We start from the raw sequence: 14,671 nt of genomic DNA, 5'->3' as shown, positions 1-14,671 counted from the left end.
GCATGTGGCAGAACATTTGATGCACTGTCCATACTATATTTTTTATTTTTATTTACCTTTTATTGTAAATATATTGTATTTGATATATGACCTAAATAGGTCACAAATATACTTAAATTTAATCTAAACCATCCTTACATAATTTTATCTGTAGACAGGGTGACTGTGTTAGTGTAGTTTCACAGTTTACTGTCAGGTGATGTACTAGTTCATGCTTCCCAGCACTCTGATGTGGGTATGAAATTCCTCTCTTTCTGAGCAAATGAGTCCGTTCAACCCTCCCCTTCCTGTGACTGCATGAGAGACCAGAGATACTGTATCTCAGCGGCGCAGACAACTGTTGCATAGATCATGTAAAACTGACACGCACAGAAAGAGCGTTTTCCACATTGATAATGTTGTGTGGCTTGTAATCCCAGAAGTCTTACAAAGTGGGTTTTCCCCAACTAAAACAGCATTTGTAATGGTTTTCATATACTTTTTAACTCCCTTGTATGATATATGGAATAAGACATATTCAATAACTCAATCCATATTGTGTTTTCTATTTGCATCTATACTGTAATTAAACATTACATTAAAATTTTAGTCACTTAGCAGACGCTCTTATCCAGAGCGATTTACAGTCAGTGAGTGCATACATTTTTTATTCTGGCCCCCCGTGGGAATCGAACCCACAACCCTGTCGTTGCAAGCGCCATGCTCTACCAAGGTACAGGAGGCCTTGTATCAAGTTATCCCAAAAGCATCCTTGCATTCTGTGGATAATAATAACAATGATAATGGAACAGATATCTAAGGACATCAAAAAAGTGTCTAGGATTGAGAACAAGGTTAAATTGGGAGTTACCAAGATAATCCATTGACTAAAGGGGCGTGACGGAGGCTGCGCAACCGTCATCTGGAACTTTCTCTATCATGAGGAGAGTTGGCTGAAGTTTGCTTGGCGAGAAAAAGTATAATATCGGATGCTGGTTCTCTCAACTGGAATGTGTACGCCACCTTTGAGTATAATCTGATGGTGGTTCTCTCAACTGGGATGTGTACGACACCTTTGAGTATGAGCTATATACATTTGATGGTAAGTTTTTTTCACGCGACACTTGTAGCGGTCGGTGGGATCAAGTTGACTGGAAACATTGTTTACACACTGCACGTACAGCGATGTCATTCACTCGCCAATGATATTATCGATGTTGGCATACTTTTGATTGACATGTATTCTAATATAAAAAAATCTTCAGAATCTATGCGCCATGTGTGCGGTCAGAAAGAATGTCGCGTAAACATGCCAATAGAATTGGCTCATAAAGGTGTGACATTTTTGTGTGGCGCCGGTTGAAGCCGGTGTAGTCTACTGTGTAGCTTGACTAGAGGGCCTATCAGAGTACCAAACGTGCACAGCAGTGTTCATACTTTATGAATTCTCAGGGCAGCTCAAGCAATTTTTCCAATTGTCAACACATTCAAATGAATAGAGGATGCGTTGGTTTGGAATTGTGCGGAAGTGCGTGTTCGGGCTGTAGGCTACGTTACCCGCTGATGGTGGTCTCAGAGCCGCATACTTATGTCACAATGGGATGGCGGACTAACGAGTAAATCATAGTTCATAGACCCTGAGATGCGATAGTTGTGACATAGGTACGTGGCTCTGAGACCACCATACACGGGGAACGCACAGCCTGAATGCACAACTCCCAACCAACCAGGTAGCCTACAGGTAGCCTACATGTCCGCTATTAATTTAAATGTTCGATACATTTTTTTTTTAAATAGAAGAATCTATAAGATCTAAAATACTTATTGTAATTTCTGCTTGGCATCAGACATATTTTGTGCTTCAGTTGCACTTCTCCACTTGGATGATAATTCATGAACAGGTATTCTATTAGCAGACAGAGCTCTGACTGATGTGTAGCTACACTGAACAAAAATATACAAGCAACATGTAAAGTGTTGGTTTCATGAGCTGAAATAGGCCCCAGAAATGTTTCATATGCACAAAAAGTTTATTTAGCTCAAATTTTGTGATACATTTGTTTACGTCCCTGTTAGTGAGCATTTCATCCCTGTTAGTGATAATCCATCCACCTGACAGGTGTAGGAATGTCCACCAGAGCTGTTGCCAGAGAATTTGTTAATGTCTCTACCATAAGCCACCTCCAATGTTGTTTTAGAGTATTTGGCAGTGCGTCCAACCGGCCTCAACCGCAGACCACGTGTAACCACACCAGCCCAGGACCTCCACATCTCTGAGGGGGGGGTGCTGAGCAGTATTTCTGTCTGTAATAAAGCCCTTTTGTGGGGAAAAACTAATTTGCATTGGTTGGGCCTGGCTCCCCAGTGTGTGGGCATATGTCTTCCAAGGGTGCACCCCTGCCCAGTCATGTGAAATCCATAGATTAGGGCCTAATGAATTTATTTCAATTGACTGATTTCCTTAAATGAACTGTAACTCAGTAAAATGTTTGAAATTGTTGCATGTTGCGTATATGTTTTGTTCAGTATACTTTTGTCCGGTGCTTTTCTCGGTGTAGCCTATTTTTCTCAGGTAAAATGCAAGATTAACTTCAAGCAAAACATTAGGAAACATAGCTGGCTACACTCTTTCTATGATAAACCTGGAATAGTATAACAGTAATCCTTCTACTTACTTCCCCTCCCCCACCCCCCATAAAAAAAAGAAAGGAGTGGTTGTCCCACTGGCTATCCTAAGTTGAATGCACCAATTTGTAAATTACTTAAATGTAAATGATAAACATTAGAAATATGATGACCATACATCGTTTTAGCAAAAAATACCTTTCTATTTCATTGTAAGCAATATAAAATGCAGTTGAAATGGTTTAAAACGCAGATTTTTTGATGGTCTGTGTTTTGAAAATGCAGATTTCTGAACTCTAAAGCAACTCCTGGAATTAGAAAAGTAGGAACACCAATGGTCCAATATTCTAGAACACTGCTGTGCATACTCATACACGGTTGTTACTCTGATATACCCTTAATGTTGTGCAGTTAATGTACCCCATGCTTTCTAAAAAAAAAATAAACAATGAGGTGCCGGTTCCATACAGTAGTCTAGGCCTATATTTCTATTTCCCAGCTGTGCACCTGTTGAAAAAACGGCAACAACATGCCATTTGATTAGAGTTGAAATGAAAGGATATATTTTTACAGGGAACAAGGTAGGAGAATATCTACTATGGGGGAAACATGTCATCTTGTGTTCCGTGTAAAAGAGCTAACCATTATGATCTACCAGTGAAAAGTGATGAATCTGATTACCTACTAAAGTAGCACAGGTCCAACTCTGGGGCCACAGCTATCAAGTCACGGAAATCCCAGACCTCCCATCGGCCTAGGGAGACTAGTTATCAAGCTTCTCAGAGTAGGAGGGATGATCAAGTCCCTCTGTACATACAATCTTTTCATTATGATCTTAAAAGGCAAAACTGTTCCTAGATCAGCACTCCCACGCTGAGAAGTTTGATGTATGTAGCCTCTGGGCTACTGCTCAAGTAAATGTGTTTAAAGTTCAAGATGTTTGCATAAGTTGTTATATTGTGCTATAGGAGGTTGTATATCTCACACTATCATGTGTGTTATTGTCACAAAACAAAATGTTGGTATCTGAGTCAAGTTATGAAGCGTTCATGGTAGGAGTATGTTTCCACTATATGACATTGATCCTATTTACTTATTTATGAAGGATTTAAATCAGTTGAGGTTGTACTCAAGATTACTTATGTTAATTAGCCTTAATGCCTGTTAGGCAGTTTTAATCAAATGTAGGCCTATATCGTTTTCGTATTTTATTAGGATCCCCATTAGCAGCTAAAGCAGCAGCTACGGCAAGGTGAAAAAATCTGCATTTCAGTTGAATGCATTCAGTTGTGCAACTGACTAGATAGCCCCTTTCCTCTTCCTGGGATCCAAACAGAGATAAAACATTAGATAATACATTACATGAATAGAGAAGTAGGCCTACATCACAAGGATATAACTACATACATTGAAAATAAATAAAGAATAAACACTTTCATACATTTATGCCTTAAAGGCCCAGTGCAGTCAAAAACGTGATTTTCCTGTGTTTTATATACACTAACTATACCAAACATGAGTCACATCTTCCTAATATTGAGTTGCCCCCCCTCCCCCTATTGCCCTCAGAACAGCCTCAATTCATCGGGGCATGGACTCTACAATGTGGCGAAAGCATTCCATAGAGATGCTGGCCCATGTTGACTCCAATGCTTCCCACAGTTGTGTCAATTTGGCTGGATGTCCTTTGGGTGGTGGAACATTCTTGATACACACAGGAAACTGTTGAGTGTGATAAACCCAGCAGCGTTGCAGTTCTTGACATACTCAAACTGGTGTGCCTGGCACCTACTTCCATACCCCGTTCAAAGGCATTTAAATCTTTTGTCTTGCCCATTCACCCTCTGAATGGCACACATACACAATCCATGTCTCAAGGCTTAGAAATCCTTCTTTAACCTGTCTCCTCCCCTTCATCTACACTGATTGAAGTGACATCAATAAGGTATCATAGCTTTCACCAGGATTCACCTGGTCAGTCTGTCATGGAAAGAGTAACATGTAAGTACGTTCTCCTGGAAACACTGACCAACACTTTGGTTCCTGCCATGTCAATAATTCCTCCCTGGCTTATTCATTCGTTGTCATGTCAAACAACAATGTATTCAAGGTGCTGCTCACTATATTCCAACTATAGAATTAGAATAATCATTATATTTCTATGATTCCAACAGTTCACCAATTAGCTAGGCTTAGATTTCTTTCCCATACCATGCTAGTGGCACCATGTGGAAATTATAATTAAAGTGCAGAAAATGCAGAAGTTTATGAAAATGCAGAAAATTATCTTTGTTTGGAGTTGGATTGAACAGTATAAATGGAGAAAGCCCCATTTAAAATCACTTATAATTTATGTGTTGCCACCCTTGTGTCATGAACTACTCTTAAAGCATATTTAGAACTTTTATTATCCAAAAATATAAAACACCGTCAAATACCACCAGACCGTCAAAAATATCGTGATATGATATTTTGTCCATATCGCCCATCCCTACTATGAAGTTGGAATAACACTGTGAAATTGTGATAATGATGATAATGCCCTTTTAGTGTAAGAGATGTTTGAAAAGACTGCCTGAAATGTCATCCTGTTTTGGTGGGATGGCGTTTTGGCCTTCCTTGGTGACATCACCAGGCGGTAAAATAGTTAGTAGATAAATAAGAAATGCCGTTCCAAACCTCTCTGCCAATAACAGCTAATTTTCAGTTTCCCACTAACCACTTAGACCACTCCCAGACCGTCCTAGCTAAATTCTTGCTTGAGAAATTGCCCTTTGCTAAGAAGCTATTTTTGTTTATTTTTGGCCATTTCAATTGAAAACAGTCACAGTAAGGTACTTTATTGTTACCCAGAAATGGTTTGATATTAGGATTTTAAAAACATCTGCATTGGACCTTTACCATTCCATGCATTAAATACTCGTAATCATCATCAATGTTGCCAGCTACACTGCAGACACTAGTTTCTTCTCATACATTGTAATTCTTTGCTCTACTGCTACAATTGCTTTGTCTAAACAGGCCCTGATATCCTCATCTCACAGCACCGATGTTCTGTAAACACCAGAGAGAATCCCACAACATCAGAAAGTCTGAAAGTTTCACACGATACAATAACCATCCGTGTCCTCGGTACCTCCGTCTGACCTCAATACTATGAACATTCAAGTCTAGCGACCCTCAACTTTGCACAAAGACACTGACAGGAACATGCGTTTTCCAGAAAGGGAACATGCTGACATTAATATGCATACACTTTTGATCAGTCATACACCCATGTACAGTCACACTCTTATTCCGCCACACACCTACACTTGACCATTCAGAGCCGCATGGGCTTCACATAACATCCTTTGCCCAACTCATATAAAATGAGTTAAAACCTATGGAGTTTTACCTCAGCTAGACTCCCACTGTTCTCATGAGATGAACAGAGTAATATGCCATACGGACTCTGTGTATGAAGCTGCGTTTACACAGGCAGCCCAATTCTGATCTTTTGCCCAATTATTTGGGTGCCTTTAAATGCAGCCTAAAATACCCACATTCACAATGACTGGCAACTTGCTGATGTCTCATTTTCTACACATCACATTAAATGGCCTATTAGTAGTTAACCATGTCTGAATATTTTAAGTGGGGGAGATTTATGATCCATCTCCACTATTGCCAGTGATGGAAATCCCCATTTATTGCTTCCCTCTTCCGCAGTAGCTGAACTTTGTAGTTGTTTTGCTAGAGTCAGTGGTGTGATCAGGAATGTAATTATATTGGTCCTGTTATCAAACTGAAGTGTTGCAAACTATGATATCATTCGAACAAGGAGCTCTGTATGTACAAAAGCTAGGAAATTGCTTCGCAAACAAGGTTTGGATGATCTCAAATACATTCTGGGATTGTGATATTGCCCTTCCCTGGTTAGTCATTAATATGGAACCTAGAGGTATTCCCGATTTTTATTTATTTATTGTAAAGTCAATAATGTCATTGTACTGTGTACTCTACGCTGTTTCCTGTGCATATGACCCCCAAAAAAGTTTGATTTGATAATGCCATATTGTGAGGAAAGAAATAACTAGTTTTACAATGCTGATTCACTAACCCACTTTGATTACACTTTGCTTAGATGTTATGGGTGTCTAAAGGAAGCAAGGGGACAACTGGATGACAGTATGTTTTTAGTACAAGTTGCTCATCATCTTTATCTAAGGTTGTCCTCATAATCTGGGCCCTCAACCCCATGGCGGCAGCTCAATCTGGCCTTGAGTTGGCACAGACAGGAGGCAGCGTCAGGAACAGGAGACAGCGGGACATCTCATGCCGGGAAAACCTGGAGTACCCACATGACAACATCTGCTGTTTGAACTGCCCAGCTGGTGAGCCAAATGGAGATTTGAGATCCACAGTGTATGCATCCGAAATGGTAGCCTATGCTATTCCCTATATAGTGCACTACCTTTGACCAGAGCCCTACGGGGAATAGGTAGTGCACTATATAGGGAATAGGGTGCTATTTGGACGTAGCCAGTGTGTCACAAGCTGAAATCTATCATGGGAACTACTGAAGCAAGTTTGACCTTGTAATGACTACAGTAATGAATATTCAGCTGACCGTCAAGTGTCTGCTTAATGTACAGGTAGACAACTGTTTGGACAGCCTAGTAACTGTGTTGTTTCTCTATGGCCTCAGGTAAATATGTCAAAGTGTCGTGCACGGTTGCCTTGGAGAAAGGAACATGTGAGGACTGTGACTTCGACACATACACTGAACATGACAACGGACTGCAACAGTGCTTAAAGTGCACTAAGTGTCGCTCAGGTAAATTCTGTTTGACGATGAAGTTATGCCTTTTCAAACTTAATAAATGCCATTGAAATGAATGACAAAACAGATCCTACATCAGCAGTTCTACTCTGTGATGCAGGCCCTGATCTTTTTGTGTTTTCAACATGGCAAACTCTGTGTTCCTCTCACAGATCAGGTGACCACAAAGACATGCACCATCACTCAGAACACAGAGTGCCAGTGTAAACCAGGGTATTTCTGTGCCCCTGACCAAGCCTGCGAGGTGTGCAAAAAGTGCTCAAGGTACATCCATAGAATATTTGAGCAGACTCGCTGATACTTGACAAACAAACTTCCATTTATACTTCATTCGATTATCATTAAACATTACAAAATGAAGAATGTTCACCTTACACATTACATCTCTTTTCAAAATATTTAATCAAAATCCATTAAAAATATCTATTTTTGTTGAAACCCTCCTCTTCTCCCAGATGTAAAGACAATGAGGTGAGGGTGAAGAACTGCACCACTACGTCCAACACGGTCTGTAAGACCAGAATGCCCACATCCAGCACCATCTCAGGTAAAACTCCAGGCCCAGGTACAGCATACATCACCTTGCTGCATGCTCTGTTGTGTCGTTATTTTTGTAAATGTTATTAATGTTGCATGTATTTGGCAATTGACTATTTCTGAATATAAAGACGCAATCCGGGATTCAAACAACAACCACTAATTTGGTAAACAGCAGAGGGATAGAGTTGTGACATTAAACATAATTTTCTCTCTATTGAAACAGCAGCTGTTATTGTGATTGTGGTGGCAGTACTTAGTATCACTGCTGCAATTGCCGGTGTCTATTGGAAGAGGCGAAAGCAATCTAAAAGGACAGGTAAAATCACTTTATATAAAATAAATACCTTTGCTTTCAATAGTGAAGGCTCAGGGTGTGTGCCCTGGTCAAATTAGTGCACTATAAATAACATAGGGAGCCATCCAGAGGGCACATAGCCTCAAAGCTATCAACAGAACAGTCAATATTGTACCTGGAAGTAAAGTGCCGTGTCTGAGTCACATTTCCTCTGTTCCAGACTCCCAGAATAATCCCAGTGAGACGTTGGAGGTTGTGGTGGTGAGTCAGTCAGTCTCATAAAAATGTTATTTTCACATTCACAGTGTCACTCAATCAGCACTACTTATCGGATTTGATTAATTCTGATACAGTGACTGAGGGATGAGCTGATACAATGACACACCTTTAGTGAGAACATGGCAAACAGCACAGTTGAACAGCAACATTTTTGCCTCATTAGACAACATGTAATTTTTCATATTTTGCAGGATGATCAAAACAACAGGTCAATTGAGGAGAGACAGAACAACCAGAATGCTGTGCTGGATGACACACAGCTACACCCCTTGCTGGAGCAGACCCAGGCGGTGGGTGCCAAAGCCTCCTCAGCCACTGAGGATGAGGACAATGGACTGGGCGACAGCCTCCCCAACACCACCAACTCCTCCCAGGCCAGTCTGTCTGCACTACCCTCAACCCCCCTCCCCAGATCCTCCCCGCTTCCCAGCCCTTCGGCCAAGAGGCAGCCCGGCACTGTGGCTAGGGTGAGAGCAGCAGCTCAGGGCATTCTAATGCTAACTTACCTTCCCCTGTCTTCCCTTGTCTTCCCCCAAGCTCTTTTCTAACTCAATCCTTATAGTTTCTTTAGCAGTCATCTTATTCTGGATCTGGTCTTACTTTCTGCTCATCTTTCTATTCTCTGCTCCATTTACTTACTGTTTGTTGAAAGCCACAGTTGTCTGATGTATGATAGCATTAGTACACACAATTAATAATTACTCTTACGGTCGAATGGACGCTTAGCCACCATGTCACATTTTGAAGTAGTGCTACTCCCTTTGCGCCATCTTGACAAAGACTTACTAGGTCGGTCACCTGTCTTTTCTAGTGTGCATTTTTACACTTGTTTTTGTAGATTTGCTGAACTATTGCTAGTGGCCAAGCCCAAGCACATACAGTGCCTTCAGACCCTTTGACTTATTCCACAGTTTGTTGTGTTACAGCCTGAATTCTAAATGGATTAAATCATTTTTTCTCTCTCACCCATCTACACACAATACCCCATAATGACAAAGTGAAAACATGTTTTTAGAAATGTTTGCCAATTTATTGAAAAGGAAATACAGAAATATCTCATTTACATGAGACACCCCTGAGTCAATACTTTGTAGAAGCACCTTTGGCAGCGATTACAGCTGTAAGTCTTTCTTGGTAAGTCTGTAAGAGCTTTCCACACCTGGACTTTGCAATATTTGGACATTATTATTTTCAGAATTCTTCAAGCTCTGTCAAATTAGTTGTTGGTCATTGCTAGACAACCATTTTCAGGTCTTACCAGAGAATTTCAAAATTCAAAACTGTAACTCAGCCACTCAGGAACATTCACTGTGTTCTTGGTAAGCAACTCCAGTGTAGATTTGGCCTTGTGTTTTAGGTTATTGTCCTGCTGAAAGGTGAATTCATCTCACAGTGTCTGGTGAAAAGCAGACTGAACCAGGTTTTCCTCTAGGATTTTGCCTGTGCTTAGCTCCATATCTTTTTTATCTCCCCAGTCCTTAACGATTACAAGCATACCCATAACATGAGGCAGCCACCACTATGCTTGAAAATATGGAGAGTGGTACTCAGTAATGTGTTGTATTTGATTTGCCCCAAACATAACACTTTTTATTCAGAAAAAAAAGTTAATTGCTTTGCCACATTTTCTGCAGTATTACTTTAGTGCCTTGTTGCAAACAGGATGCATGTTTTGGAATATTTATATTCTGTACATGTTTCCCTCTTTTCACTGTCAATTAGGTTAGTATTGTGGAGTAGCTACAATGTTGTTGATCCATCCTCAGTTTTCGCCGATCACAGCCATTAAACTGTAACTGTTTTAAAGTCACTGTTGGCCTCGTGGTGAAATCCCTGAGCGCTTTCCTTCCTCTCCGGTAACTGAGTTAGGAAGGACGCCTGTGTCTTTGTAGTGACTCTGTGTATTGATACACCATCCAAAGTGTAATTAATAACTCCACTATGCTCAAAGGGATAATCAATGTTTGCTTTTTGTCCTTTTCTTTTTTTACCCATCTACCAATCGGTGGCCTTCTTTGCAAGATGATGGAAAACCTCCCTGGTCTTTGTGGTTGAAATTGTGTTTGAAATTCCCTGCTCGACTGAGGGACCTTACAGATAATTGTATGGGGTACAGAGATGGTAGTCAGTCATTCAAAAATCATGTTAAACACTATTATTGCACACAGAGTGAGTCCATGCAACTTATTATGTGAGTTGTTAAGCACTTTTTTACTCCTGAACTTATTTAGGCTTGCCATAACAAAGGGGTTGAATACTTATTGACTCAATACATTTCAGCTTTTCATTTTTAGTGAATTTGTACAAAAATTGTTTTAAAACATAATTCCACTTTGACATTATGGGGTATTGTGTAGGCCAGGGACAAAAAAAACTCAATTTAATCAGGCTGTAACACAACAAAATGTGGAAAAAGTCAAGGGGTGTGAAGACTTTCTGAAGGCATTGTAAATGTGATTTATAGATGCACATGCAGGGTCGAGGGAGGGACGGAGTAAGGCAGAGACAAGAAGCCCAGAGCTGTTGTAGAGGTCCTTCCCCTACCCTCCTGCATGACCCTCCAAGAGTCAACTTCAGAGCTAGTGCACGGGCCTCATTAAGGAGCCTGACTTATAACTGACATTGTTTCTTTATTTGTCATTTCTTAGGAAGATGTCCTCATAAAACTGTCTCCTTTGAATGGTGAGAGTAACCCTCTATATTTGATGGTTTTAGACTAGTTAACATAAAATAATATGTAGCCTAAGATTACAATACAGTATTGAATGGTGGGCTTTGATGTCATGGTCTTGACATGCCTTTTTGTTTTCAGGTGACGAGTCCTTGAAGAAAAGTTTTGAACTTTTTGAAGAGCTGGACGTTAACTACCATAACAGATTCTTCAGGCACATTGGACTCAGTGACAATGCTATAAAAAGCACTGCACACCTTCATTCTGAAGATCGAGTCTATGAACTGTTGAAAGTATGGTTGGAAAAGGTGGGCATGGAAGCTGACATTAATGACCTAATCAAAGCATTACTTTATTTTGACCAAAGGTTATCAGCAGAAAATATTATTTCTAAAGCCATTGAAAATAGTTATTATGAATATGCAGAAAAGTAAAAGTATGTCCCTGCTTCTACAGAGTTCTGGGGAAAATACCTAAAGTTCTTGGACGAGATGTACAATATGAGTCATAACTGAGCCGTATCTGTGCCGTTAAATGATCCCAGGTACTTGCTGTGACAGGCCTATTTGCTGGCTGTTAAGTCATTCCCTATGTACAGTTTCACACAGTGAATTGGTAGGCTATGCACTGGCTAGTGACTGTAGTGCTGGTGGTGGATGTTTATAGAGTAGTCAATATACACTGTAGGGCAGTGTTTCACAACTTCAGTCCTCCAGTACCCCGAAAGGCACACGTTTCTGTTATAGTCCTGGACAAGCACACCTGATTCAACTTGTCAACTAATCATCAAGCCCTCAATGAGTTGAATCAGGTGAGTTTGCCCCGGACTACTACTGGAGGACTGGAGCTGGGAACCACTGCTGTAGGGGAACAGGATAATATACAACGGATGATGTCTACGCGGGTGTAGTGCATAGTGATCAGGCCATTATGGAATGCACTGATCAAGGCATGGACTGCCCTGGATGTATTTTAAACACAGGGGCTGTTTTAAACACCAAGCTTGCTTCCCAAATGGAACCCTATTCCCTTTATAGTGCATTACTTTTGACCAGGGCTCTGTTCAAAAGCGTTGCACTATATAGGAAATAGGGTGGCATTTGGGATGCACTCCCAGTGGTTTCTATTGATGAGTCGGCAATAAATGTAAAACAAATGTATATTTACACATGATCAAAAAAGACAGGTAATTATGAGATTAAAAGAATATGTATTTTGGTCTTGTAGAGCAAAATTGTTTATTTGTATTGATGATGAACATTGTGTACAAACTATACTTTTATCTCAATTTGACTTTGTAATAAAATGAAATGCTGCCTTGGTTTCTCCTATATGCTTGGCACTGGTGTGACTGTCCACCATATTGCTACAAAGTTCTGTCTTGACACTGATAATAATGCGAAAGTTCCAGTTACTCCTTAAGCAAATAATGTATGTGATTTATTTGAATGATGTTTCAGTGTAACCAAGTGTTTTAAAATGGCATTGACAGTTTGTTATTTGTAAATGGGCAATGTTGATCAGGTCACGAGTTCAGAGCAGGTAGTTTCCACTAGGTGACGCTATCTATGGAAATAATTTAGTCTTCTGCTGTCTAATGATGAGCTTCTATTCCCAGCCTGTAGTCCTGTACACTGTATTTAGTGATGTAGTATTTATCATGGCCTTTTTTAACATTGATGGAATGAGTTTGGTTAGTCGCCCAAGACTTTGTTCATGATTGCAAAAGATAGTCTTCTCTCTACATTGTTAGTTATGTTCTTGTTTTCACAGATTGCCCTTCAGGACAGTTTCACTAACATTTCAGTATTTTCTTCTTGTCATATCTCCTCTGTTACAGTTTACAGATCTTGTTAATATTTCCTTGAGTTGGATCCAAAGTGCAGTTGCCTTGCCAGTGTCCTTTTTAATATAACATTTCACACATTATGTATGTCAATATTTATTATTGTATGTCGATGTTCTTCACAATTAAATATAGTTTTTTGGGGGATCAAGTTTTGATGGTAATTTTTGGTATATTAAAATTAAAATGTTGTGCCCTTTTCTAAATATGTTTAGCTAGCACCAAATATCACTCTAATGTACTAAAATGTTGCACATGGATATCACTCACAAGAGTATGCTTTTTGACATAGAGATAAAACAACATGGATTGTTCTGTTGACATTATGTTATTCCAAAAGGTTATTCTGATGCAATAAATTCAGAAGTCAGAATAATAATAATATATTTATTTTATATAGCTAGCTCTTTTCATTACATGTTGAATCTGTTGCTTAAAAAAAAAAAAAAAAAAAAAAAATCACAAAACAAATGTAGGAAGATCTGGCAGTTCTTGGGTGATGGTCTTCCACAGCTTTAGATGATAAGCAGTTCAGAAGGGTAGTATCTTGAGAGGAGGGAGCATAGATTGTTCAGCCAGGCAGGGAGGTAGAGACATCTGACAGACAGGCCCCGGAGCTCTTCATCGGGCACCTCGTCATCTTCAATAGTCCCAGCTCCTCCTCCATAGATCAGGCTGGATCGTCCACTACTGAAATGTAACAAATACCAATCTGCCGGTAAGACCACCACTCCTCAACAGTAGATGTAGGCCTGGAGTCAAAGAGGAAGGGTCTTTGCTGCACCTGCACTCAGTGTGAGGATGGCAAAGAACACTGCATTTGACCTCAACCGCTGCACCGCCAGGCAGCTCATCCAGCTAACTGGCATTACATTGGGAAATGCCAGGAGACTGGTGAGCTTCAGGAACCGCCAACGCAGAGGCAAGAGAGAAGACAGAAATACGCAGAGTGATGTCTTCTCAGAACAGTGATGTGTCTTCTCAGAACAGTGATGTGTCTTCTCAGAACAGTGACGTGTCTTAGAACAGTGATGTGTCTTTTCAGAACAGTGACGTGTCTTCTCAGAACAGTGACGTGTCTTCTCAGAACAGTGACGTGTCTTCTCAGAACAGCGACGTGTCTTCTCAGAACAGTGACGTGTCTTCTCAGAACAGCGACGTGTCTTCTCAGAACAGCGACGTGTCTTCTCAGAACAGCGACGTGTCTTCTCAGAACAGCGACGTGTCTTCTCAGAACAGTGATGTGTCTTTTCAGAACAGTGGCGTGTCTTCTCAGAACAGCGACGTGTCTTCTCAGAACAGCGACGTGTCTTCTCAGAACAGCGACGTGTCTTCTCAGAACAGTCCAGCAGGTGGCAGTGGCACACAGGTTCCTACAGGGAATGATCCTACCCATGTGTCTGTAGCTACTGGGAATGACCCTACACATGTATCAGTGGCAACAGGAACTGAGCAACAGGCGAGCACATCCTACTCACAGAGCAAAACCAAAGCTGTGGAACTGGGGCAAGCCACATCTCTAGACCCTCCAGAGTCCGTTACACATGGAGACAACTCTTTTCTTACGTTCAAAAGGGATTATGTCCTGTGTTTGTGGATGGTTGTTTAAAA

The 14,671-nt window shown here is 40.5% G+C and overlaps 1 protein-coding gene across 6 annotated transcripts; it reads left to right on the top strand.

Annotated features, from left to right (window-relative positions):
* The first annotated feature begins 918 nt into the window (after positions 1-918).
* On the top strand, positions 919-13,207 carry LOC311144905 (tumor necrosis factor receptor superfamily member 10B-like). Of its 6 annotated transcripts, XM_084181086.1 has the most exons (11): positions 919-1,081; positions 6,815-6,980; positions 7,295-7,423; positions 7,582-7,693; positions 7,885-7,994; positions 8,193-8,285; positions 8,485-8,525; positions 8,735-9,010; positions 11,192-11,225; positions 11,356-11,522; positions 11,671-13,207. In XM_084181086.1, exons 1-11 carry the CDS (start codon positions 1,019-1,021, stop codon positions 11,689-11,691), a joined length of 1,212 nt encoding a protein of 403 aa, XP_084037212.1. In that variant the 5' UTR covers positions 919-1,018; the 3' UTR covers positions 11,692-13,207. The 6 variants fall into 6 exon arrangements, with proteins under 6 accessions (XP_084037212.1, XP_084037210.1, XP_084037209.1 ...); XM_084181084.1 differs by having other exon boundaries at positions 7,885-7,976; positions 8,196-8,285; positions 11,356-13,207; XM_084181083.1 differs by having other exon boundaries at positions 7,885-7,976; positions 11,356-13,207.
* Positions 13,208-14,671: the final 1,464 nt, after the last annotated feature.

Source organism: Coregonus lavaretus, assembly GCF_964263955.1.
Source record: "Coregonus lavaretus genome assembly, chromosome: 17".
Lineage (NCBI taxonomy): Eukaryota > Metazoa > Chordata > Actinopteri > Salmoniformes > Salmonidae > Coregonus > Coregonus lavaretus.
This window is presented reverse-complemented; position numbering and strand designations above follow the sequence as displayed.